At 40.0% G+C, this 26,742-nt stretch overlaps 1 protein-coding gene across 1 annotated transcript in view; it reads right to left on the bottom strand.

Moving 5' to 3' along the window:
* TCAIM (T cell activation inhibitor, mitochondrial) overlaps nucleotides 1-26,742 on the bottom strand; it is a 74,862-nt gene that overhangs the window by 17,714 nt on the left and 30,406 nt on the right. The window contains exons 5-6 of the mRNA XM_047100254.1: nucleotides 18,319-18,472; nucleotides 12,200-12,452 (exon numbers count right to left, since the gene is read on the bottom strand). Coding sequence (XP_046956210.1) covers nucleotides 12,200-12,452; nucleotides 18,319-18,472 — 407 coding nt within the window. The remainder of the gene's footprint in view (nucleotides 1-12,199; nucleotides 12,453-18,318; nucleotides 18,473-26,742) is intronic.

Raw genomic sequence — 26,742 nt, forward strand, 5'->3', positions numbered from 1 at the left:
CACTTTCCTACACCAGACACAAAAATAAATTCAAAATGGATTTAAGACCTAAGTGTGAAACAGGAAACCATTAAAATCCTAGAGGAGAACACAAGCAGTAACCTCTTTGACCTCGCCCATAGCAACTTCTTACTAGATATGTCTCCTGAGGCAAGGGAAACAAAAGCAAAAATTAACTATTGAGACCTCATCAAAATAAAAAGCTTCTGCACAGCAGAGGAAGCAATCAACAAAACTAAAAGGCAACCTACAGAATGGGAGAAGACATTTGCAAATGGCATACCTGATAAAGGGTTAGTATCCAAAATCTACACAGAACTTCTCAAACTCAACACCCAAAAATAAATAGTCCAGTTAAGAAATGGGCAGAAGACATCAATAGACATTTCTCCAAAAAAGACACACAGATGACCAACAGACAAATGAAAAGATGCTCAACATCACTTACCATCTGGGAAGTGCAAATCAAAACTACAATGAGATATCGCCTCACACCTGTCCATATGGATAAATGTAACAACACAAGAAACAACAGGTGTTGGTGAGGATGAGAAAGGGAAACCCTCTTGCCCTGTTGGTGGGAATGCCAATTGGGGCAGCCACTATGGAAAACAGTAAGGAGTTTCCTCAAAAAGTTAAAAACAGAACTACTCTACAATCTAGCAATTGCATTACTAGGTATTTACCTAAAGAATCCAAACAATACTAATTTGAAGAGATACATGCACCTTGATGTTTATAGCAGCATTATCAACAATAGTCAAATTTTGGAAAGATCCCAAGTGTCCATTGACTGGTGAATGGGTTAAGAAGCCATGGTGTAGTGGGGGAGCCTGGGTGGCTCAGTCAGTTAAGCATCAGACCTCGGCTCAGGTTATGATATCCTGATTTGTGAGTTCAAGACCTGCATTGGGCTCTGGGCTGACAGCTAGGAGCCTGAAGCCTGCTTCAGATTCTGTGTCTCCCTCTCCCTGCCCCACTCCCGCTCACACGCATGCTCTCTCAAAAATAAAAATTAAAAAAAAAAGAAGAAGAAGAAGACATAGTGTAGGGGCGCCTGGGTGGCTCAGTCGGTTAAGCACTGGACTGTTGATTTTGGTTCAGGTCATGATCTCACCGTCTGTGGGATCAAGCCCCATGTCCGGCTCTGTGCTGACAGTGCAGAGCCTGCTTGGGATCCTCTCTCTCTGCCCCTCCCCTGCTTGTGCTCTCTCTCTCTCTCTCTCTCAAAATAAATAAATAAACGTAAAAAAAAAAGGAAGACGTTGTGCACGTACACACACACACACACACACACACACACACACACACACTGGAATATTATTTAGCCATAAGAAAGAATGAAATCTTGCCATTTACAATGATGTAGATGGAGCTAGAGAGTGTAATGCTAAGTGAAATAAGTCAGTCAGAGAAAGACAAATCACTCATATGTGGAATTTAAGAAACAAAATAAATGATCATAGGGGGGAAAAAAGAGGAAAACCAAGAAACAGACTCTTAACTACACAGAACAAACTGATGGTTACCAGAGAGTTAAATAGGTGACAGGGATTAAGGAGGGCACTTGTCATGAGCACTGGGTGTTGCATGGAAGTACCGAATCGCTACATTGTACACCTGAAACTACTATTACACTGTTAACTGGAATTTAAATTAAAAAATAAATAAAAATAAGAGTTTTACTGAAATGTAATACACACACCATGCATGTTGTGTATATTCTCAGAGTTGTGCAATCACCAGTACAATCAATTTGGGGATACTTTCATCACCCTAGTAAGAAACACGTAGCAGGGCGCCTGGGTGGCTCAGTCGGTTAAGCATCCAACTCTTGATTTCAGCTCAGGTCAGGATCCTACGGCTCCTGAATTCGAGCCCTTCATGGGGCTCTGTGCTGACAGTGCCGAGCTTACTTGGGAATCTCTCTGTCTCCCTCTCTCTCTGCTCTTCCCCTGCTCTAAATAAATAAATAACTCAAAAAAGAAAAAGAAATCATGTACCTATTAGCAGTTACTTCAATACTCACTTCCACCTCTGAGCAACCACTAATCTACTTCCTGTGTCACAGATTTGTCAATTCTATACACTTCACATAGATGGAAGCATTCAATATGTGGTCCACTGTGACCGCTTCTTTCTCTTAGCATAATGTTCTCAAAGTTCATCCATGCTGTAGCATGTATGAGTACTTCCTTTGTTTTTAGGGCCAAGTACTATTTTCACTGTATGAATATACCACATTTTGCTTAACCACTCATCTATTGATGGACCTTTGGGTTATTTCCACTTTTTGGTGATTATGAATAATGCTGCTATGAACAAGCTTTTATGTAGACGTGCTTTTTTCTACATCCTTCCCAATACTTGCTATTTTCTTTTGATTATAACCATGCTAGGCTATGAAGTGTTATCTCATGGTAGTTAATTTACTTGTTAGACCTTGCCTTGGTTCCAAAAATGATTTCATTATACTTATAATAATAAATATGAAACATGTATTGTTATAAGATGCAGGGAAAGAGAAAAAACGCTGGTAATGAAATGAAGCTACAGGGAAGTGGTATATAAAAATGAATACAGAAATATCATGTACAGTGTCTAAAGTTAGACTGCAGACGGAAGACAACTGGTTTAGTTCTTAGGCTAATGATTCTTTTGAGATAAAAATATTTCAGTAACTCAAGAGAAGTTCAGTTTTTCATGGATACAAGAGGATGAAAAGGACAGCCATGATCCAAATCGCAGTAAAGTTAAAATGGCATAAATTTCAAACTCCTAGGCCTCAAACTACATGGAACTACATGACATTTACACCACAGCTTTTCAAACTTCTCTGATGGCAACCCACAGTAAGAAATTTTAAATGGTGACTCAGTATACACACATATGCATATACATATATGTTTACACAGAACTCAAACGAGTATTTTGAGAAACGTTGAAATTTACTGAAAATATATATTTAAAAAATGTTTAAAAGGAAGAACACAAAGCAACTTTGCTGGTCCCAAATCACTAAACTGTGTCATGACTTGTTATTTGAAAAACACTGACTTAGCCTGTAAACAAGGGGAAGAATAAATACAGGCATGATAGGAGTTAAAATTTCCAAACGTTCTATAGAAATAATTCCAATGTTATAGTTGTCCAAGGTGTCATTTCGTGGACAAAGATTGATTTACAACTTAGACACTGAACGTGAAAAAAAAACTACTTGAGCAAAATTCGAATGGAGAAAACAGAAGTCTGACATTTATTGGTCTTCCAGTATCTGATAGAATAGCATTTCAATGATCCTTCTACAGTTTATGTTTTCTCAATGGGAAAGATATTACATATGGGATTATTTTATTTTGTTTTCAAAGTTTATTCATTTTGAGAGAGAGGGAGAGAGAGAAAGAGAGAGGGACAGAGAGAGAGGGAGACAGTGAGAATCTCAAGCAGGTTCTGCACTGTCAGCATGCAGACTGATGCGGGGCTGGATCCCATGAACTGTGAGATTATGACCTTAGCTGAAATCAAGAATTGGACACTTAACCGACCGAGCCACCCAGGTGCCCTGGGATTATTTTGTTTAGACATAAATGGATCCTGTTGGCTCCTTCCAAATACAAATTATATAATTAAAATCCATTTTTGTTATAACAGTATTTGAAAATCAGAGAATATATTCAAAATATGAACATACTAAAATCTACAACATGGAGTGGCATTTCCTAATCTTTTTGAGACTCGTAAATTCCTATTACAGTATATAATTAAAGAAAACTCCTGAGGTATTAAAATTTTAATTTTGTTCTTTTTATATGGTTATACAGTAAAATGAGTTTGAAGTAAGCTAAAGCATAGTTTGTTGAGAAATTCAGAATTACACAGCATGTCCTAAAATGTGGATTGAAATACAGTTACCAGATGTACTATGAAAACAAATTAAATGGAGCTTTTATGACCTAATAATTCTTCTATTTAAAAAGCAATCCCAACTGATTTATTTTCACAATTTCTGTGTTTTATTTCATAATAGTAAGAGACTACTTCAGCCTGCACTTCTCAACAAAAACAGAATTATTGAAAAAATTAAGTCTAAACTAAATAACATTGCTGCTATATCTTCTCTTTTTAATATTATATCCTAAAATATTAGAAGTATCTTAATGTGCTTTCCAAAATGAATTTGAATCAAGTGAATATAATTTATAAATCAAGTGAAGATCAGTTTGATGTAAATTTGATGCTCCTTCTGACCATATAATTCAGCATGTTCTCTGATTCTTCTTCTGCAACCTACATATATAAGATGAAATTAAACAATACAAGAATACAAACAAAAACTTAAACTGCAGAATGGCCAAAATGACCATGGTGGCCAATAAGTTTTGGTTGAGTTATAGGCACCCTAAATCTTATCAAGTGGTGTCACACAATTCATGAGTTGAAAGCTTTAAAATGGTTCAACAATTTTGTAATTATTTTTAAAATAATTACTAATTTATTTTTTTAATTTTTCAATATATGAAGTTTATTGTCAAATTGGTTTCCATACAACACCCAGTGCTTATCCCAAAAGGTGCCCTCCTCAATACCCATCACCCACCCTCCCCTCCCTCCCATCAACCCTCAGTTTCTTCTCAGTTTTTAAGAGTCTCTTAGCTTTGGCTCTCTTCCACTCTAACCTCTTTTTTTTTTTTCCTTCCCCTCCCCCATGGGTTTCTGTTAAGTTTCTCAGGATCCACATAAGAGTGAAAACATATGGTATCTGTCTTTCTCTGTATGGCTTATTTCACTTAGCATCACACTCTCCAGTTCCATCCACGTTGCTACAAAGGGCCATATTTCGTTCTTTCTCATTGCCCTGTGGTACTCCATTGTGTATATAAACCACAATTTCTTTATCCATTCATCAGTGGATGGACATTTAGGCTCTTTCCATAATTTGGCTATTGTTGAGAGTGCTGCTATGAACATTGGGGTACAAGTGCCCCTATGCATCAGTACTCCTGTATCCCTTGGGTAAATTCCTAGCAGTGCTACTGCTGGGTCATAGGGTAGGTCTATTTTTAATTTTCTAAGGAACCTCCACACTGTTTTCCAGAGTGGCTGCACCAATTTGCATTCCCACCAACAGTGCAAGAGGCTTCCCGTTTCTCTACATCCTCTCCAGCATCTATGGTCTCCTGATTTGTTCATTTTGGCCACTCTGACTGGCGTGAGGTGATATCTGAGTGTGGTTTTCATTTGTATTTCCCTGATAAGGAGAGACGTTGAGCATCTTTTCATGTGCCTGTTGGCCATCCGGATGTCTTCTTTAGAGAAGTGTCTATTCATGTTTTCTGCCCATTTCTTCACTGGGTTATTTGTTTTTCGGGTGTGGAGTTTGGTGTGCACTTTATAGATTTTGGATACTAGCCCTTTGTCTGATATGTCATTTGCAAATATCATTTCCCATTCCGTTGGTTGCCTTTTAGTTTTGTTGGTTGTTTCCTTTGCTGTACAGAAGCTTTTTATCTTCATAAGGTCCCAGTAATTCATTTTTGCTTTTAATTCCCTTGCCTTTGGGGATGTGTCGAGCAAGAGATTGCTACAGCTGAGGTCAGAGAGGTCTTTTCCTGCTTTCTCCTCTAGGGTTTTGATGGTTTCCTGTCTCACATTCCTTTATCCATTTTGAGTTTATTTTTGCGAATGGTGTGAGAAAGTGGTCTAGTTTCAATCTTCTGCATGTTGCCGTCCAGTTCTCCCAGCACCATTTGTTAAAGAGACTGCCTTTTTTCCATTGGATAGTCTTTCCTGCTTTGTCAAAGATTAGTTGGCCATACTTTTGTGGGTCTAGTTCTGGAGTTTCTATTCTATTCCATTGGTCTATGTGTCTGTTTTTGTGCCAATACCATGCTGTCTTGATGATTACAGCTTTGTAGTAGAGGCTAAAGTCTGGGATTGTGATGCCTCCTGCTTTGGTCTTCTTCTTCAAAATTACTTTGGCTATTTGGGGCCTTTTGTGGTTCCATATGAATTTTAGGATTGCTTGTTCTAGTTTCGAGAAGAATGCTGGTGCAATTTTGATTGGGATTGCATTGAATGTGTAGATAGCTTTGGGTAGTATTGACATTTTGACAATATTTATTCTTCCAATCCATGAGCAGGGAATGTCTTTCCATTTCTTTATCTCTTCTTCAATTACCTTCATAAGCTTTCTATAGTTTTCAGCATACAGATCTTTTACATCTTTGGTTAGATTTATTCCTAGGTATTTTATGCTTCTTGGTGCAATTGTGAATGGGATCAGTTTCTTTATTTGTCTTTCTGTTGCTTCATTGTTAGTGTATAAGAATGCAACTGATTTCTGTACATTGATTTTGTATCCTGCAACTTTGCTGAATTCATGTATCAGTTCTAGCAGACTTTTGGTGGAGTCTATCGGGTTTTCCATGTATAGTATCATGTCATCTGCAAAAAGTGAAAGCTTGACTTCATCTTTGCCAATTTGAGGCCTTTGATTTCCTTTCATTGTCTGATTGCTGATGCTAGAACTTCCAACACTATGTTAAACGACAGCAGTGAGAGTGGGCATCCCTGTCGTGTTCCTGATCTCAGGGAAAAAGCTTTCAGTTTTTCCCCATTGAGGATGATGTTAGCTGTGGGCTTTTCATAAATGGCTTTTATGATGTTTAAGTATGTTCCTTCTATCCCAACTTTCTCGAGGGTTTTTATTAAGAAAGGTTGCTGAATTTTGTCAAAGGCCTTTTTTTGCATCGATTGACAGGATCATATGATTCTTATCTTTTCTTTCATTAATGTGATGTATCACGTTGATTGATTTGCAAATGTTGAACCAGCCCTGCAGCCCAGGAATGAATCCCACTTGATCATGGTGAATAGTTCTTTTTATATGCTGTTGAATTCGATTTGCTAGTATCTTATTGAGAATTTTTGCATCCATATTCATCAGGGATATTGGCCTGTAGTGCTCTTTTTTTACTGGATCTCTGTCTGGTTTAGGAATCAAAGTAATACTGGCTTCATAGAATAAGTCTGGAAGTTTTCCTTCCCTTTCTATTTCTTGGAATAGCTTGAGAAGGATAGGTATTATCTCTGCTTTAAACGTCTGGTAGAACTCCCCTGGGAAGCCATCTGGTCCTGGACTCTTATTTGTTGGGAGATTTTTGATAATCGATTCAATTTCTTTGCTGGTTATGGGTCTGTTCAAGCTTTCTATTTCCTCCTGATTGAGTTTTGGAAGTGTGTGGGTGTTTAGGAATTTGTCCATTTCTTCCAGGTTGTCCAGTTTGTTGGCATATAATTTTTCATAGTATTCCCTGATAATTGTTTGTATCTCTGAGGGATTGGTTGTAATAATTCCATTTGCATTCATGATTTTATCTATTTGGGTCGTCTCCCTTTTCTTTTTGAGAAGCCTGGCTAGAGGTTTATCAATTTTGTTTATTTTTTCAAAAAACCAACTCTTGGTTTCGTTGATCTGCTCTACAGTTTTTTTAGATTCTATATTGTTTATTTCTGCTCTGGTCTTTATTATTTCTCTTCTTCTGCTGGGTTTAGGCTGTCCTTGCCATTGTGCTTCTATTTCCTTTAGGTGTGCTGTTAGATTTTGTATTTGGGATTTTTCTGGTTTCTTGAGATAGGCCTGGATTGCAATGTATTTTCCTCTCAGGACTGCCTTCACTGCATCCCAAAGCGTTGGATTGTTGTATTTTCATTTTCGTTTGTTTCCATATATTTTTCAATTTCTTCTCTAATTGTCTGGTTGACCCACTCATTCTTTAATAGGGTGTTCTTTAACCTCCATGCTTTTGGAGGTTTTCCAGACTTTTTCCTGTGGTTGATTTCAAGCTTCATAGCATTGTGGTCTGAAAGTATGCATGGTATGATTTCAATTCTTGTATACTTATGAAGGGCTGTTTTGTGACCCAGTATGTGATCTACCTTGGAGAATATTCCATGTGCACTCAAGAAGAAAGTATATTCTGTTGCTTTGGGATGCAGAGTTCTAAATATATCTGTCAAGTCCATCTGATCCAATGTATCATTCAGGGCCCTTGTTTCTTTATTGACCGTGTGTCTAGATGATCTGTCCATTTCTGTATGTGGAGTGTTAATGTCCCCTGCAATTACCACATGCTTATCAATAAGGTTGCTTATGTTTGTGAGTAATTGTTTTATATATTTGGGGGCTCCCGTATTCGGTGCATAGACATTTATAATTGTTAGCTCTTCCTGATGGATAGACCCTGTAATTATTATATAATGTGCTTCTTCATCTCTTGTTACAGCCTTTAATTTAAAGTCTAGTTTGTCTGATAGAAGTATGGCTACTCCAGCTTTCTTTTGACTTCCAGTGGCATGATAAATAGTTCTCCATCCCCTCACTCTCAATCTGAAGGTGTCCTCAGGTCTAAAATGAGTCTCTTGTAGACAGGAAATAGGTGGGTCTTATTTTTTTATCCATTCTGATACCCTATGTCTTTTGGTTGGTGCATTTAGTCCATTTACATTCAGTGTTATTATAGAAAGATATGGGTTTAGAGTCATTGTGATGTCCGTAGGTTTCATGCTTGTGGCGATGTCTCTGGTACTTTGTCTCACAGGATCCCCCTTAGGATCTCTTGTAGGGCTGGTTTAGTGGTGACGATTTCCTTCAGTTTTTGTTTGTTTGGGAAGACCTTTATCTCTTCTTCTATTCTAAATGACAGACTTGCTGGATAAAGGATTCTTGGCTGCATATTTTTTCTGTTCATCACATGGAAGATCTCCTGCCATTCCTTTCTGGCCTGCCAAGTTTCAGCAGAGAGATCAGTCATGAGTCTTATAGGTCTCCCTTTATATGTTACAGCACGTTTATCTCTAGCTGCTTTCAGAATTTTCTCTTTATCCTTGTATTTTGCCAGTTTCACTATGATATGTCGTGCAGAAGATCGATTCAAGTTACGTCTGAAGGGAGTTCTCTGTGCCTCTTGGATTTCAATGCCTTTTTCCTTCCCCAGATCTGGGAAGTTCTCAGCTATGATTTCTTCAAGTACCCCTTCAGCACCTTTCCCTCTCTCTTCCTCCTCTGGAATACCAATTGTGCGTATATTATTTCTCTTTAGTGCATCACTTAGTTCTCTAATTTTCCCCTCATACTCCTGGATTTTTTTATCTCTCTTTTTCTCAGCTTCCTCTTTTTCCATAATTTTATCTTCTATTTCACCTATTCTCTCCTCTGCCTCTTCAATCTGAGCCGTAGTTGTATCCATTTTATTTTGCAGTTCATTGATCGCATTTTTTAGCTCCTCCTGCCAGTTCCTTAGTCCCTTGATATTTGTAGCAAGACATTCTCTGCTGTCCTTTACACTGTTTTCAAGCCCAACGATTAATTTTATGACTATTATTCTAAATTCACTTTCTGTTATATTGTTTAAATCCTTTTTGATCAGTTCGTTAGCTGTTGTTATTTCCTGGAGATTCTTTTGAGGGGAATTCTCCCATTTCGTCATTTTGGATAGTCCCTGGAGTGGTGCGGGACTGCGGGGCACTTCCCCTGTGCTGTCTTGAATAACTTGTGTTGGTGGGCGGGGCCACAGTGAGACCTGATATCTGCCCCCAGCCCACCGCTGGGGCCACAGTCAGACTGGTGTGTGCCTTCTCTTCCCCTCTCCTAGGGGCAGGATTCACTGTGGGGTGGCGTGGCCCATCTGGGCTACTTGCACACTGCCAGGCTTGTGGTGCTGGGGATCTGGCGGATTAGCTGGGGCGGATCGGCAAGGTGTACAGGGGCAGGAGGGACAGGCTCAGCTCGCTTACCCTTCGTAGACCTGCTTCTGGAGGGGCCCTGCGGCACCGGGTGGGAGTCAGACCCACTGGAGGGAGGGATCTGCAGAAGCACAGCGATGGGTGTTTGTGTGGTGCAAGCAAGTTCCCTGGCAGGAACCGGTTCCCTTTGGGATTTTGGCTGGGGGATGGGCAAGGGAGATGGCGCTGGCGAGCGCCTTTGTTCCCCGCCAAGCTGAGCTCTGTCGTCTGGGACTCAACAACTTTCCCTCCCGTTGTCCTCCAGCCCTCCTGCTCTCCAAGCAGAGCTGTTAGCTTATAACCTTCCAGATGTCAAGTCCCGCTTGCTGTCGGAACACACTCCGTCCGGCCCCTCCGCTTTTGGAAGCCAGACTCGGGGGCTCTGCTTGGCCGGCGGGCCGCCCCTCCACCCCGGCTCCCTCCCGCCAGTCCGTGTAGCGCGCAACCGCCTCTCTGGCCTTCCTACCTTCTTCCGTGGGCCTCTTGTCTACACTTAGCTCCGGAGACTCTGTTCTGCTAGTCCTCTCATGGTTTTCTGGGTTATTTAGGCAGGTGTAGGTGGAATCTAAGTGATCAGCAGGACGCGCGGTGAGTCCAGCGTCCTCCTCCACCGCCATCTTCCCAGGATTCTCAATAATTACTAATTTAAAAACACTAATAATTGAAGCAAGAATTGATAGATAACGTTCTGGCTTTCATGATAAAATCCCCTGGAATCCTTACTGGGAAAAACTAACATAAAACAAACTGTTGAAGAAGCCCTCAGAGAATGCCTTCAAAGTGGGCAATTATCTGTGTTTGGGAGCAGGTCAAGACTGGTTTGAAGGGGCTCAAAGGGGCTTGAAGCGGCCCAAGGGCACAGCAACCCACTTGACTTCCAATGTAGCCTCTGCACGTAATTCACCTTCAATCATCTTTTATTTTTCTAAACTTTTTTTCTAAATCATCACTTTCTATCCTACCATGACTGCTCTTTGTTTTTCTTATCCCTACTTCTTCATGCTATCTTCATTACTGCTGGTCTATCATTAAATTATCATTCCCAGTGAGCCATAGCATAAGTGACTCTTAAAAACTGAGAACAAACTGAGGGTTGATGGGGGGTGGGAGGGAGGGGTGGGTGGGTGATGGGTATTGAAGAGGGCATCTTTTGGGATGAGCACTGGGTGTTGTATGAAACCAATTTGAGAATAAATTTCATATATTAAAAAAAAAGAAAAAATAAATTATCATTCCCATAGCCACATTTTCCTCTTGGTTTTATTTACAAAGAAAATTTGAACAATTAAAATCCACATATTTAGGGAGGTGATTTACCTATTAGCTACACGTATAGATAGAGACACACCTTCACCACAGACATGCCTTCAGGCAGACACTGGTCTCCCTTTCTGTACAAGACTCTGTTACTTTCTTGTCTCTTCAGTTTTGTTTGGAATCTAGCTAGATAATGGGAGCAGGGATTCCTGAGGTAGTACAGGTAATCTACAAAGCAAATGTTCTGCCAATGGAGGATTAAGGATTATCTACCATGCTGTAAAAAGTGAGAATCCTCTGGTAAGCCATGGACTCATTAAATACAACCACAGAACAGAATATGGCTGGTCTTTATGGAGTCCAAAAAGGACTTACTTAAAAAACATTAATGGTGACTTTACAAACAAGATAAATCATAGGGAAATATTTCATACACGGCTTTTATAACTAAAAATTATTCTTTCTCAATACATTCCAGATGATATATTTAAAAAAATTAGATATAAATGACATATAACATTAGTTTTATGTATATAGCATAATGATTCGATATTAGTGTATATTACACTTACTAAGTCTAGTTAACAGCTATCACCATATGTAGTTATCAACTGTTTTTCTTATGAAGATCTACTCTCTCAGCAACTTTCAAATACACAATACAGTATTATTGACCACAGTACCCATGCTGTATGTTACATCGCTAGGACTAGTTTATTTTATAGCTGAGAGTTTGTACTTTATAACCCCCTAGAGATGATATTTTCAAGCGCTGTCTCCATGCATTTTTATTATGTATGGACTGTTACACTAAAGAACATTACTCCTACACTAGCTGAAGAAACTGGAAATGCTTACCTGAAGAAGCCTCATATTTTTTATAGTCTTAGGTATATACATCCTTTTTCCATATACCAGGGGTAACTTGAATAGTAGAATTTTTAAAATTTAAAACAACTTCCTGCATTTGTTTGGCATCAAAAGACCACAAATTAAATACATTTGAAAGTATTCTGGCCACTTTAAGAAACATGAATTATCTTTTTCATAATGGTCACTGGATTAACTATATTGATAGAATTATTTTTCCTGAAAAATTAGGCTTTAATTTTAAACATGAACTAGAAATAAGTTTAATTAAATAGGAACTTTTACATACGTGAGGGTTGTTTCCATTCTCGAGACTTGTTCAAGGTCTTCATGAGGGTCCTTGAATCCAGTAAAGTAGTAATAAGACTTGTCCCACTTGATGGGCCTGTCAGGCATCCTTTTAGCCTCTTTGAGAGGCTGGGAACACACATTAGTATTCAAGCTTTGGATATGTTCAACAGATAAACTGCAGGAGTTGAGAATATATAATACTGTGCTTAGCAGATCTCTGGTGTGCAAAGTAAATTTGACTGCTCGAAATCCTAGAGAATATAATTCCCCCAAACAATTAATACAGATGATTATTCATTTATTTAAAAATAATTTTTCATGCAACATTAATAAAATCAAAATCTTTTAAAACATTTGATTACTGCTTAAAATCCATCTTATTGGCAAATCATCTGTAAATGGAAAACTACCCTTCTCTAAAACTTTACCACAGTATCTTTACCTTCATGAATTCCTCTGTCAGTTTTTCTTTCTAGTCTGGCACTAGAGACCAAACCCATTCCAGCCCAAGGAGGGGATTCAGAATATTTTCAATGCTGGCCATAAATATGGTCTCTATAGTCTAGAGTGGAAAAGCTCTCCTATTAGCAAGTATCCATGAAAGATGGTTTCTAGCACTAAGACAAAGGAGGAGAGATGGGAGATGGGGAAGTTTTACTGTAACAATGGTTCAGATGGGAGTGGCCTAGCCTCAGGGGTGACAGAAACCCAGTAACTCAATATTTTTGGCAGTGATGTAAAATTCCCTAACTGGTTAAAAGTTAATGCTTCACAATCTGATTTTGATTTTGGGTAGTCAGTGGGGTAAGGTCAGTAATCTAATGTGTTACATCCTCAATAGGAAATCCACTGTTTTTTCTTTTCTTCATTACTGGGGGTTAGGCATGGTTCCAGCTGAATTTATACAACTTCTCAACATCCTCACCAACTGTGTCACTATTATCTTTCTTCAACTGTGAAGAAATCTGGCTTAAGGAGGTTAGGAAAACAGAGCAAGGGCTTAAGTCTGAGTTGATCCCAAGCCCAGTATTTTCTCCATTATACCACCCCAACACTGACTCTTTATTCTTTTTTTTAAAAAAAAGTACTTTTAGTTGGTTTCAAAAATTATACAATTATTTTATAAGTACATCCTCACTATGAAATTGGAGATACATATAGTAAAAATAAAAGTCTGTTCACAGGCATACAGACTCACATCTTTGCTAGACATAACCATTACTAACAATTAGGAACCTGTGCTTTTCGACCTGCACTGTCTAATATGGTAGCTATTAGCCCTCTAATGGAAGTTTAGGATTAAATTAATCAAAATTAAATAAAATTAAAATTCAGTTCCTGGTCACATTAACCCCATTTCAATAGTCACATGGGGCTAGTGCCTGCTATATTAGTGCACATACAGAACACTGACATCATTACAGAGAGTTCTCTTGGACAGCACTGCTCTAGACCTTTTCTATGTGTTTATGCATGTATAATACATGTGATATATGCCCATATTTGTTTACACACACCCCTACAGTTTGAATTGTTTCTTTTTAATATAGAAATAGTAACATTCTAGGTATATTACTTTGAACTTGCTTTTATTACTTAACCAGTTGTCTGTATGTATAGATCAACTTATTCTTTTTAGCAGCTATATATACCAGTCCATATATTGAAGGCAGTGCAATTTTTATTTAACACTTCTGAAACTGATGGACACAAACATTTTTAATTGTTCACTTTTCTTTTTTTAAAAATTTTTTTTTCAACGTTTTTTATTTATTTTTGGGACAGAGCGAGACAGAGCATGAACGGGGGAGGGGCAGAGAGAGAGGGAGACACAGAATCGGAAACAGGCTCCAGGCTCTGAGCCATCAGCCCAGAGCCTGACGCGGGGCTCGAACCCACGGACCGTGAGATCGTGACCTGGCTGAAGTCGGACGCTTAACCGACTGCGCCACCCAGGCGCCCCAATTGTTCACTTTTCATATAAGGCTGAAATGTATTTTCTTATCTTGGCCACTGATGACAGACACCAGAGTTTAAATCATTATGAGAGATACACAGACGCCTTGCCACACAGACTTAAGGAATCCAGAACATGCAAACTAAGAAGTTTTTTAGTTCAATCATTTGATGGTAAAGTGAGAAATACTGGCAGGAGAGTTGTTCTAGTTAGTGAAAGAAGAAAGCAAAGTCCAAATTCCTGCATTTGAGGTAAGGAAGAGATCAGTCAAGGAACAAATCCCCAGAAGAGTTGTCAGGAATAAATCTCAGTTTCTATCTTATCGATTCTGTTAATTATTTATTCCAATGTAAGGGCTGCTATATAGTGAGGAATGCCTCTACCAATGTGACTACAGAAGCTACACATTTTAATGGTTGTTGGCTATTTGTATATATTATTTCCTGGGGTGCCTGGGTGGCTCAGTCAGTTAAGCATCGGACTTCAGCTCAGGTCATGATCTCACGGTTCGTGGGTTCAGGCCCCGCGCTGGGCTCTGTGCTGACAGCTCAGAGCCTGGAGCCTGCTTTGGATTCTGTATCTCCCTCTCTGCCCCTCTTCTGCTCACACTCTCTGTCTCTGTCTCCCTCTCTCTCTCACAAATAAACATAAAAAAAAAAATAGAGAGGTGCTTGGGTGGCTCAGTTGGTTAAGCATCTGACTTAGCTCAGGTCATGATCTTGTGGTCTGTGAGTTCAAGCTCTGCATTGGGCTCTGTGCTGATAGCTCAGAGCCTGGAGCCTTCTTCAGATTCTGTGTCTCCCTCTCTCTCTGCACTCCCCTGCTTGCACTCTGTCTCTCTCTCAAAAATAAACAAACATTAAAAAATTAAGAAAAAAAAGTAGAGGATTTTTATTTCTACTCAGTCACCGCTGACTACAACTACTTGTTTTAGCATTTTTATGAAAGTTTATTTATTTATTTGGGGGGAGGGGAGAGAGAAGGGGGAGGGGAAAGAGTGAGAAAGAATCCTAAGCAGGATCAGTGCTGTCAGCACAGACCCCGACGCCAACGCAGGACTTGATCTCACCAACCTTGCGATCATGACCTGAGCCAAAATCTACAGTTGGACACTTAACCAACTGAGCCACTCAGGTGCCCCCTACTAGTTTTAACATTAACTCACAGAAGGCTCCTGGTAACTCTTCCACTTGTTTTAGTGGAGTATATCTCCTCACAGGCCACCAAAAAATGTAGAGCTAAAGAAACGATTTAGGCCTTTCAGTACTGAAAATCAGTAGTAAACATTTTACCTTGTTACCATCTTAATTATCAGTGATCTTAATTTTACAATCAGATAAAAAGGTTAAAAACATAAAAATCTTTTGAATACTTGTCAGATTTCCAGACTCTGTCATAACGGCAGAGGCAAAAATGATTACTAACAAAATTTTTGAAGAGGAATAGATAATGTAAAATACAAATCACAAAATTAGACTATGAATGAGGAGATGTTAGGTCTAGTAACAGCTCTGTCCCTAATTTGCTGTGTGAAACTTTCTAAGTTTGAGTTTCCCTCTGTTTGCTCCTTCCCTAACAAATAAACCTGGTTCATTCTTTTTTTTTAATTTTTAAAATTTTATTTTTGAGAGAGGGAGAGAGAGAGAGAGAAAGAGACAGAGGGAGGGGCAGAGAGAGGGGGAGACATAGGATCCAAAGCAGGCTCCAGGCTCTGAGCTATCAGCACAGAGCCTGATGTGAGGCTCGAACTCACGAACCATGAGATCATGACCTGAGCCGAAGTTGGCACTTAGCCAACTGAGCCATCCAGGCACCCTATAGACCTGGTTCATTCTTTAACTCCATGTGAGGTGAACGTCCAAGACAAACCCAGTTAATGGCAGTAGTGAAAGTGGCAATGACTAGAAATGAGCCTGACTCTCCAAAACCCAGACAAATAAAAACTGAACGGTGATAATATTGTTTTAAAAACTGTAAAGGACTTAACCTACCTTTACAAATTCTATCTGTCAAGGAGAAATCATTAACTCTAAGTAGACAACTATGCATAAGTATGAGGTTTTTCAATTCCTAGCCTAATCTTGACTGTGTATCTATTTGAAGAGTATTTATGAATATTTGGTCTTATACTACTAAAGAATGTATCTCAGCTGCTTAAGAAGAGCACCTTTATAATTACTTACAATTTCAAATAGAATTGTGTCATTTAGAGTGATAAACATAATTACTTGTTACGACTACTATGATCATTAACAGCATTCTTCAGTAGGGCTGTGCTTTCATAACAGGACTCTGAGTTGACTTTTTGTCTCTGGATAATGAAGAATAGTGTCTTTCTTTAAATAAAACTCCCAAATCAGAGGTAGATGGAGAAACAGACAAGGAATTTCTGATTTCTGATCTCCCACATTCAAACATGAGAGGGTAAGAAAACAAAGAGAAGATACATGATCAAATATTCATTCCTGGAGAGATTGGGTGGGAAGTGTTTTTCAACATAAAGATCCTGCTTTAGCCCTTTTTAGCCCAAGCTCTCCTCACTCCATGCGAGCTCCTGAGAGCCTTATGAGCCCCGGGTATAAGGTAGGGTCTTCACTGAATGCTTCAGTATGTACACACAGCATTTCACCTCTTTCATTTTAATAATGAAGAACCAGAAATTAAGGTCACATAGCTAGTCACTGGCAGAGCAAGAAATAGACTCTAGGTCCCCAAAACGATCACATTTTGAGTTTTCTAACAGTTTGTTTCAAGAAAAAACATTATAGTGCATTTTCTAATTGTTTTGACCTTAACTCACAGAAAGCTCCTGGTAAACCTTTAAATTATTTTAAGGTTCACTCCAAAAATAAAGTTATTTCCTCAAGGATCACCAAAAGAGTATATATTTAGAGAAAATATAGACCCTTATTTGCCCTTAATTTTAAGTATTTCTGGATCTGGATTAAAGTAGCAACAAAGGATCAAAAAGAAGGCTGTATATTGGGGTGCCTGGGTGGCTCAGTTGGTTAAAGCAACTGACCTCGGCTCAGGTCATGATCTCACGGTTCATGAGTTCGAGCCCCGCGTGAGGCTCTATGCTGACAGCTCAGAGCCTGGAGCCTGCTTCAGATTCTGTGTCTCCCTCTCTCTCTGCCCCTCCCCCACTCACACTCTGTCTCTCTCTGTCAAAAATAAATACTAAAAAAAAAAAATAATAATAATAATAAAAAGAAGACTGTATATTAAGACTGATTAAAAAGAGCCAAAAGGCACCTGCATGGCTTAGTCTGTTGATTTCAGCTCAGATCATGATCTCTTGGCTCTGAAGATTGAGCCCTGTGTAAGGCTCTGTGGTGACGGTGTGAAGCTTGCTTGGGATTCTCTCTCTCTCTCTCTCTCTCTCTCTCTCTCTCTCTTCTGCCCCCCCCCCCATCTTGCTCTCTCTCTCTTTCAAAATAAATAAATACCACTTAAAAAAAATAAATAAAAGAGCCTAAAGCTGGAGTTGAAAGGCCTAAGTTCAAGACCCATACTCCATCTCCACAGTCCTGGCAAAATCCCCACACATTACCAATTTATTTGGGCAAACACTACCTACTTCAGAGTACTTTGAGGACAAAATAAGGGATTATAGGCTGTACTTTAAAAAATGTAAATTGTTATAAACACGTTTAACACTTAAAACAACACTGAAATAGGAAGTGGACAAATAGATTAAAAAACAACTTTAAAGGGGGCACCTGGCTCATGAGTATCTGACTTTGGCTCAGGTCATGATCTCATGGTTCAAGGGTTCAAGCTCCACACTGGGCTCTGTGCTGACAGCCTGGAGCCTGCTTGAGATTCTCTGTCTCCCTCTCTCTCTGTCCCTCCCCGACTCGTGTTCTCTCTCTCTCAAAAAAAATAAACATTAAAAAAAATTTTTTTTAAAAAGTGGACAAATAGGAACATTTTAGTTTTACAGACAAAAAAGTTTAAACACAAAAAATGGCTTGTTCAAACACAGGTAGCCAGAAATAGAATCTAATTCTAGGAAAACAATTAAATGATATTATTACTACTTTTTTTTTTTTTTTAAGACCAAGTCTTCAATCCAAAGGTATTCTGGCAACAACACACTTAATGAACAGATTTATCACAGAGCTTATAAGGGAAACACTAGAAATGAGAACACATACCGGATGTGCTAAAGGGTTCCTGGCCTTCAGAAGAATTCTGCTCTGTTTCTCTTACATAAAATGTAAGCTGAGTTGGTTTCAAAGACTTGGAGCCTGGTTTCTGGAGGTTTTCTAAGTAGACACTTAATCTCTTAAGAGAATTTTCATTGACTTCCTGGGGAAAAAAAAACAGTAAGGGGCATTTACATGCAAAATAGAACAAGGAAACAATTATACCCTGACCTTTAAAACATTATTGACGGTATTAAATAATTACTATCAGTGTTAAATAATTTAGTGTTAAAAATGTTGGGATTTCATAGCTCTCTGGTGAAGAATAAAACTGGACCCACGTCTTATAACATGTAACAGAATGAACTCCTTATGACTAAGATGTGAAAAAAAGTAACTGCCTAAGTAGTGGAAGAAAACATGGTTGAATTCCTTTATAACCTTGGTGTGGAAAAAGCCTAACTATGACTCAATCTCAAACTGATACAGGATTGATACATCCAATACATAAAAAATTTAAAAACAAAAAAAATCACACAAAAAACCACACACACACACACACACACACACACACACACACACACACACAGCTGTTTACATACAGATAAGCTACTGAGAGAAAATATTTTCAAGTTATTTGTCTCTATAAATGGCTCTTAAAATGACCACCCAGAGGAGATTGGTTGAATTACAGTACATTCATTCAATAGAGTACTATACAACCAAAAAAGAAGGGAGAGAAAGAATGTGGTGTAGAAGTCTAGGAATTGATATGCAATTATTTCCAATGTTTTAAGTGAAAAAAGTAACATCCTTTAGTGAAGGAACAGCTCTACAGAACGGCATAAATAGTAACCATGCTTCTTATCACTGTAGATTTCTTCTCAGACACATTGTGTGATCTGAAATTAGGAACACTTTATTTTTTTATTTTTATTTTTATTTTTTGAGAGAGAGACAGAGAGAGCTTGTGAGCAGGGGAGGGGCAGAGGGAAGGGAGGGGAGAAAGCATCCCAAGTAGGTTCCATGCTGTCAGCACAGAGCCCGATGGGGGGCTCAAACTCATGAACCGTGAGATCATGACCTGAGCTGAAATCAAGAGTCAGACACCTACCCGACTGAGTCACCCAGGCGCCCCTGTTTGTCTGTTTAATTTGATTATAATATGCTGTTCTTAGCTGTGATCCAGTGGACTGAGGTACATTTCCTGCTAAGACTAAATCTTATTATGTTTTGCTACAAGTTTCTACTTTTGCCAGAAAGAAATAGGCAGAACAACCAAGAAAGAACCTAATAAAAATGGTTGCCTACAGGAAGTTCACAGGAATGGGGTAAAGGAAACAGGGACAGGAGTGAGACTTCTGAGTAAGCTTTGCATTTAGTTTTGATTTTTGAAACTTGGAAATGCTTTGTGTATTTTACAATGGAGTTAAAATGAAGAAACAATAATAAAACAGCGACAACTGTGTTTCACTTTGAGACCCTGGCCAGATGCTGACTAGATGGCACTTTAAGTCTGCTTCCCTAGAAGAGGGATGGGGGTGTCCTGCACAAGTGCAGAGAAGACCGGACTGAACATGTGGTGCCAAGAAGGGTGAACTGCCTGCTCAGAGCTGGCCTCTTGGTGCCAGTTTTTGACATGTGAGGGAAGGGGACACACACAGCAGCAGAAACACTATGGCAGGGCATGGGGGACAGAGTGCTGGGAAGCAAGGTGGGGTGGCAGGCAGTCTCAAATGGCGCAGTCTGGGAGAGCCTCATGAAAAGGAGATACTTAAACAAGAAAGGAAAGGACACGCCACACCTATGTGACCAAGTCCCAGTAGAAACCCTGGACCCACGGCTTGGTACAGAGGAGGCACGCAAACACAGTGAGAGAGTAACTGGAAATACAGCTGACTCTTGAACAACACGGATTTGAGCTGCACAGACTCACTTATCCGCAGACTCTTTTTGGATAAATACACAGTAAATGTATTTTCTCTTCCTTATAATTTCCTTTTTAAATACATATTTTTGATAGAGGGCACGAGCAGGGGAGGGACAGAGAGAAGGGGAGACAGAGGACCTGAAGTGGCTCTGCACTCTCTGTGTAGCTGACTGAACCACCCAGACACCCCTCTTCCTCATGATTTCTTAATAACATCTTCTTTTCTCTAGCTTATTTTAAGACTTTAGTATATATTACACATAACATGTAAAATATGTGTTGATTATTTATATTACTGGTAAGACATCTGGTCAACAGTAGGCTGTTAGTAGTTAAATTTGGGGGAGTCAAAAGTTATATACAGATTTTCAAATGTGCCATTTATGTGGCCATTCAGAGCACTAAAATGAGACCATCTTCAGAGGGGACAACCAAAATGAAAACCCCATAAGCCATGCTCCTGATGTGGAGACAATCACTGGTAATCTGAATGTACTGGGGGCCTCTATCTATGAGGCCTCAGATAACCAATGTCTGGGGCTCTTCACGGTGACTCCCCTAAACCAACTGTCTATCAGAAACCCAGAGCCTCGGGTGACTCTAAATATAGAAGAAAAACTGGTTGATTTCCTTCTTAACACCAGAGCTACTTTTCTGTCCTCCTTTCCACTCCAGGCCAACTATCCAAATGCAGCACGATGATTAGAGGCATCTCCGGAAAACATCTAACTAGATTTTTCTCTCAGCCCCTGGGATGTATATGGGGAAACCTAATTTTTTCTCGTTCTTTCCTGATAATGCCAGAGAGCCTTGCTCCCTTGCTAGAAAGGGACATTACAACTGAATTAGAGACTATGGTGCTACCAACTCCAGGACAGATAAACAGTTATGTGAGTTTTTGGAAATTACTAGACATTGTAGGCTGTGCATATCAGAGTTCAGGAAAATAGTTTGCCTGCTATATCAATTATTAAAGGAGACTCAATCCCACCTACTCTCCAAAAAGATAAATAAATAAACAAACTGGGGTCTGACTCCTAGACACTGTTTGTAGCCCTTGGAATGGTTACAAACACAGCAGGGCAATTACTATCACCAAGCTCACAGAGCTAAACATCATTAAAACACAGCACCAGGCCTTTCTTGAGGGAGGGACAAACCTTATCAAATGGCCCAAAGGATGTTTACTAAACAAAAATTTGTCAAGGACAGTTCTGCAAGTAGTGTCAGCCTGTGAAGTGTGTCTTAGAAACAATCCTTTCAACCACAAACTTGTTCCCTCAGGCAATCAAGGAACCGAAGGCTATCCAGGAAAGACTAACAATTAGGTTTCCCTCATATGCCAAGGTCAAAGGAATTCCAACACCTGTTGGTATGGATTGATACTTTCACTAACTGAATAAAGGCCTTCTCCTGCAACACAAAAAAAGGCACAACAAGTAATAAAAGTTTTGCTTTATAAAATAATACCCAGGTTTGGTTTACCTAAAATTGTGCAAATTAATAATGGTAAATGGCTGCTTTGACTCTTTCTCTAATAGAACTCCTGGCTGTTAAAAAAGTTTTACACCTCAAAATAAAGCAGGCTGTCTGCTTATACTCAGCAAAACTCTAAATAATACCTCACAAGCATTAGATGCTTTAAATTTTTTTAAATTAAATTAGGGCCAAACTCTTGGAAATAGAGCCACCACTGCTCTCCTGCTTCTCCATCACCTGGGTTATGAGAGACTCCCCAACATATATTGTTTACATAGTCAGGGTCTCTCCTAGACTGTTTCACATGTTTGGAAACTGCAGACATTATCTTAAGATGCCATCTTGTTGGTCAGTATAATCTTTACGTTGAGTTTTTCTCTTTGTGTCTGCTAATGTTTACGCCACCTCATGCCTGCCAGCCTTCCTGTAAAACCATACTGTGGGCCACTCGAACAATCCTTGAGTAGACTCTAACTGCTGTACCCCGACACCGTCCCTTATCAGCTTGAAGAAACCAGAACGGTCATCATCCCTGTTCCCTAATGGCAGTTAGGGGCCCTGTTCCAGGGGGAGGAATGAATAGGAAGAGTTAACATGAGGCACGGAGAGATAAGGGACCTTCAGGGAGGCAGATTGCAGCTGCAGGTGGGAGGCTGAAGAAGCAGATGCGACTTTCCCCTTATAAAATCCTTTTTGGGTGCCCTCCTTCCATTATCAAGGGTACAAGGCGGGGAATGTAAATGAGACAGACAATCTAACCCTAAGGCAACAGATGCGGGCCCTTGGTTCTACCCTAACCATCTCACACCCCTGGGTCTGGGAGCGATTGCCTGTGAGTCTGACCGCAGACGCTCACCCCTTTAAACCAGGAGATGCGATATGGATAAAGGAGTGAAACGTCCAACCCCTAACACCCCTCTGGAGGGGTCCCTTCACTGTCATTTTGTCCACCCCTACTGCAGTAAAGGTGGCCGAGGTAGGTCCCTGGATTCATCACAGCAGAGTGAAGCCCGCATCTCGAAACTGGGAGTGCCTTCCTGATCCATCAACGCCTTGCAAGCTGACCATATGGAAGAAGCAATCTGCAACCCCAGAGGCTCTGGGAGACCGCAGCCCTGCTTCAGTCACTCTGGAAGCTGACTGATCTAGGCACGGCAGAAGCTTGAGGAATGGACGGTCCGGTGAAACAGAAGACTGTCCTTATTTTCTGTTTCCTTACTGTGACGCACTGTCACGCCTTGTTTCTCACCGTTATTGTGATTCTTGCTCTACTCTTTGCCATAGGATTGGCCGAGGCTGACCCGGAAATGTGGGGAGAGGCTTCCATTAGCACTCACCTTCCTCTTGGGGTTAGGATACTTCATTGGTACCAACATGGGGAAACAATGGCCATAAGAGACTAGAAAATTAGATTCCCACAAACCTTATAGTGAAACAAAATACCCCAGTCCTACTACCGGGGTCTGGCTCCTCAAAAGCTCAATTATTGGGAAAAAATGTTTTGCTTGGTGGAAAAAAAGTTCATCATCGTCTCTGTTAAAAACTTAACATACCTAGGCCAAAGATTTTATAACCGAAATGCCCGGAAAATCCAATGGTGGGGGACCCCAGATCACCTTGAGCCAGATCCCCATTCCTTGTCTAACTTCTCTCATCTCTGAGAGGCCTGGGACAATGTCGATGCAGCCATCAAATGGCAGGCCCAGGTGGACTATACTAGATTATGTGGAAGGACAGCCTATATAGTACTTCCCTCTGTCTGGTCAGGGTCATATGTACTGAAAACTATTCATCCATCTTTCTTCCTGCTCTCACTTGCTAGAGGGAAACATTTGGGAGCCCAAGTGTATGGGGACAAGGAGACTCAAAGGAAGCAGTGTGCCTTACAAATTGGCAATTAAAAAGATAATAAATGGCTTCCTGAGTGTATAATCCAATATTATGGCCCTGCCACCTAGGCAGAGGATGGTCCCAGGGCTACCACACTCCCATTTACATGCTAAACCATATGATTAGAGTGCAAGCAGTTGTAGAAATTACAACCAATGAAACTGCCAGGGCTCTTAACTTACTAGCCAAGCAACAAACCAAATGGGCAATGCTATCTATCAAAATCGCTTGGACTTAAATTATCTGCTTGCTTCTGAGGGAGGAGTTTGTAAAAAGTTTAACTTAAGCAACTGCTGCCTACAGATAATGAGAAAAAGTCATAGAAGAGATCACAGAACAAATGAAAAGGACTGCTCATGTCCCCGACCAGGCCTGGAATGGTTAAAACCCCAGGGAGTTATTTGGAGGATTTTCAACTGTCAGGGGATTCAAAACTCTCATAAAAATTATCCTCCTAATTCTGGGAGGGTGCTTAATCCTACCTTCCTTAGCTCCCCAGTCTGCCTCCAGTCTCACTGAGGCCATGATTACAAAAAAAAAAAAAAAAAAAAAAAAAAAAAAAGACAGCACTCATGTAATGGTGTTATAAAAATATAAACCTCTAAACCAAGATGATGCTCTTTGACCCAAAACAGAGGGGTCTGAGCATGAAAGGGGGGAATATGGTAGGGTCCCCTCCCTAAGGAAAGAAAAAAAGCCCTCAAGGCAATCTGACTATATGCTTATGACAACATCCCTCAGGACCTTGTAACATGAGACCACTTAATCAGACTGCATGTTTGTGTGTTACCATATATGGGAGACAAAGAAGTAAAAAATACATTAAAAACTATGTCATGTGGCACTGGGGCCTCAGTTCTTCTGGTAAGAACCCAACTAAGCAGTGCCCCAGGAATAAAGTTGCTTCCTGGAAGGCAAAGCCTGGTATCATGACTCTCTGTGCGAGAATCCTGCTACAGTGGAGGAAGGAAAACATTCACCTACTACTAGGCTTAATTTTTGCATACGTGCTGGGTTTAAAAACTAGGTAATTAGCAACCCTGAGGTAATGGCTATTTTTCTGTTGATTCATTTTACCAATCACTTAGAAAGGATCTGAACTTGAGTAGCCAACATATGTATCAAATATCACAATCAGAATATTTTCCTAGAGCAAAGAAGCAAAATTAATTTTTTCCACAAGTAGAAAAAAATTATATAATAATGTTCTAAATTTTCAAGAGTTTTAAATTCCTTATCATGTTAAACCAGGTATTAATGTTAAGGAAGATAAACAGAACCAATGAAATAATTTCTATCTAATGTCAAAAAATATTGACCCTCACACTAAGTTTATTGTAAGTTCCTTTTCATCTCAGTTTGCATTCCTTCAACATACAATAACTGAGGCTGTAGGGAATTAATCAGTGGCATGTAACAGAAGGGAAAGCCATTTAGGGGACTAAAAAACCTTCCTGTAACCATCCTTTTTTTACTTTACATTTTAGTTTTTATTAAAAAATTTTTTTCTTACATTTATTTGAGAGAGAGAGAGTGTGAGTAGGCAGAGGGGCAGAAGAAGAGAAAGAAATCTTTAGCAGACTCCTACGCTCAGCACGGAGCCCGATGCAGGGCTCCATCCCACGACCCTGGGATCATGACCTGAGCCAAAATCAAGAGCTGGATGCTCAACTGAGCCACCCAGGCGCCCCCCTTGCAAGCATCCTTAACAATAGGATGGACCATGGTCATAGAAGCCTGAAATTTTCTTCCTAACACTCAATTTTACTCTGAAAACTGATCAGGAAACATGATTACTCATAGTGTAAAGAGTTTCCATGATAGCTTTATAGACTTCATTAAAAATGACAGCTTTCATATAAAGGAAAAACTCAGTCTGTCTCCTGTGTGCCTCCTTTATTATTCACACAAAACACTTCACTTCTGATACTTCTGGTCACCAAATGGGTGGTTTTTCCCCACAATAAGCAATTCTCTGTGACATCAGCTGGGTGCCCTACAATTTAACTCAATTGTGACATTACTCACCCAGAAACAGTATCAGATCCCACAGGTTAAGGGCTCGGTCTCACAAGACTGTCCTCTCCCCCCCACCCCATACGCGCGCGCGCGCGCGCGCGCGCGCGCGCGCGCGCGCACACACACACACACACACACACACACACACACACGCCAGATGCCAGGTGCACCTGTTATCACCTGTGACTCTGACCAACCAGCTATTTGTAGCACGCCCTCCTTAGGTTCTATAAATTTGCTACAGCGGCTCACAGAACTCAGGGAAAAACTTACCTATGTTTACCGTATTAAAGAATGTAAAGGATGCAGATAACAGCCAGATGAAGAGATACACAGGGAACTTGTGTCCCTGCAGAGTTGGGGAGCCCTACCCTCCAGTGTAAATGTGTTTACCCACCTGGAAGCTGTCTGAACCCCATACTACAGGAGTTTGATGGAGGCTTCCACACTAGGCATGATCAATTTTTAACTCTATTTCCAGCCCTTCTCTCTTCTCTGGAGGTTGAGGTTTGGAGCTGAAAATTCCAAGCTTCTTTTTTTTTTTTTTTTTATTTAAATATTTTTTTTTTTCCAACGTTTATTTATTTTTGGGACAGAGAGAGACAGAGCACGAACAGGGGAGGGGCAGAGAGAGAGGGAGACACAGAATCGGAAACAGGTTCCAGGCTCTGAGCCATCAGCCCAGAGCCCGACGCGGGGCTCGAACTCCCGGACCGCGAGATCGTGACCTGGCTGAAGTCGGACGCTTAACCGACTGCGCCACCCAGGCGCCCCATGAAAATTCCAAGCTTCTAATCATGCCTTGGTCTTTCTGGCGACCAGCCCTCATCCAGGAGCCACCCAGGGTCACTTCATTAGAACAAAAGACGCTTCTGGTGCTGCTACCACTTAGGAATTTACAAGGGTTTTAGGAGCTTTGTGTCAGGAACTGGGGGCAGAGAGCAATATATGTATTTTCCATTTCCTCAGATTTCATAAAAAAAACATAGCTATATTTTCAATTTTCAGTATATATATTTCAAATTAATTCAAAACACTGACTTTATCACCATGACAGAAAAATTCAAATTTATAAAACTCTGTATTATACTGTGTCAAAAAGAAATAAAATAAAC

The sequence above is a fragment of the Lynx rufus genome, unplaced genomic scaffold (assembly GCF_022079265.1).
Source record: "Lynx rufus isolate CCGP_SWC_20201006 ecotype Redwood Valley unplaced genomic scaffold, mLynRuf1.p SCAF_5, whole genome shotgun sequence".
NCBI classification, from domain to species: Eukaryota; Metazoa; Chordata; class Mammalia; order Carnivora; family Felidae; genus Lynx; species Lynx rufus.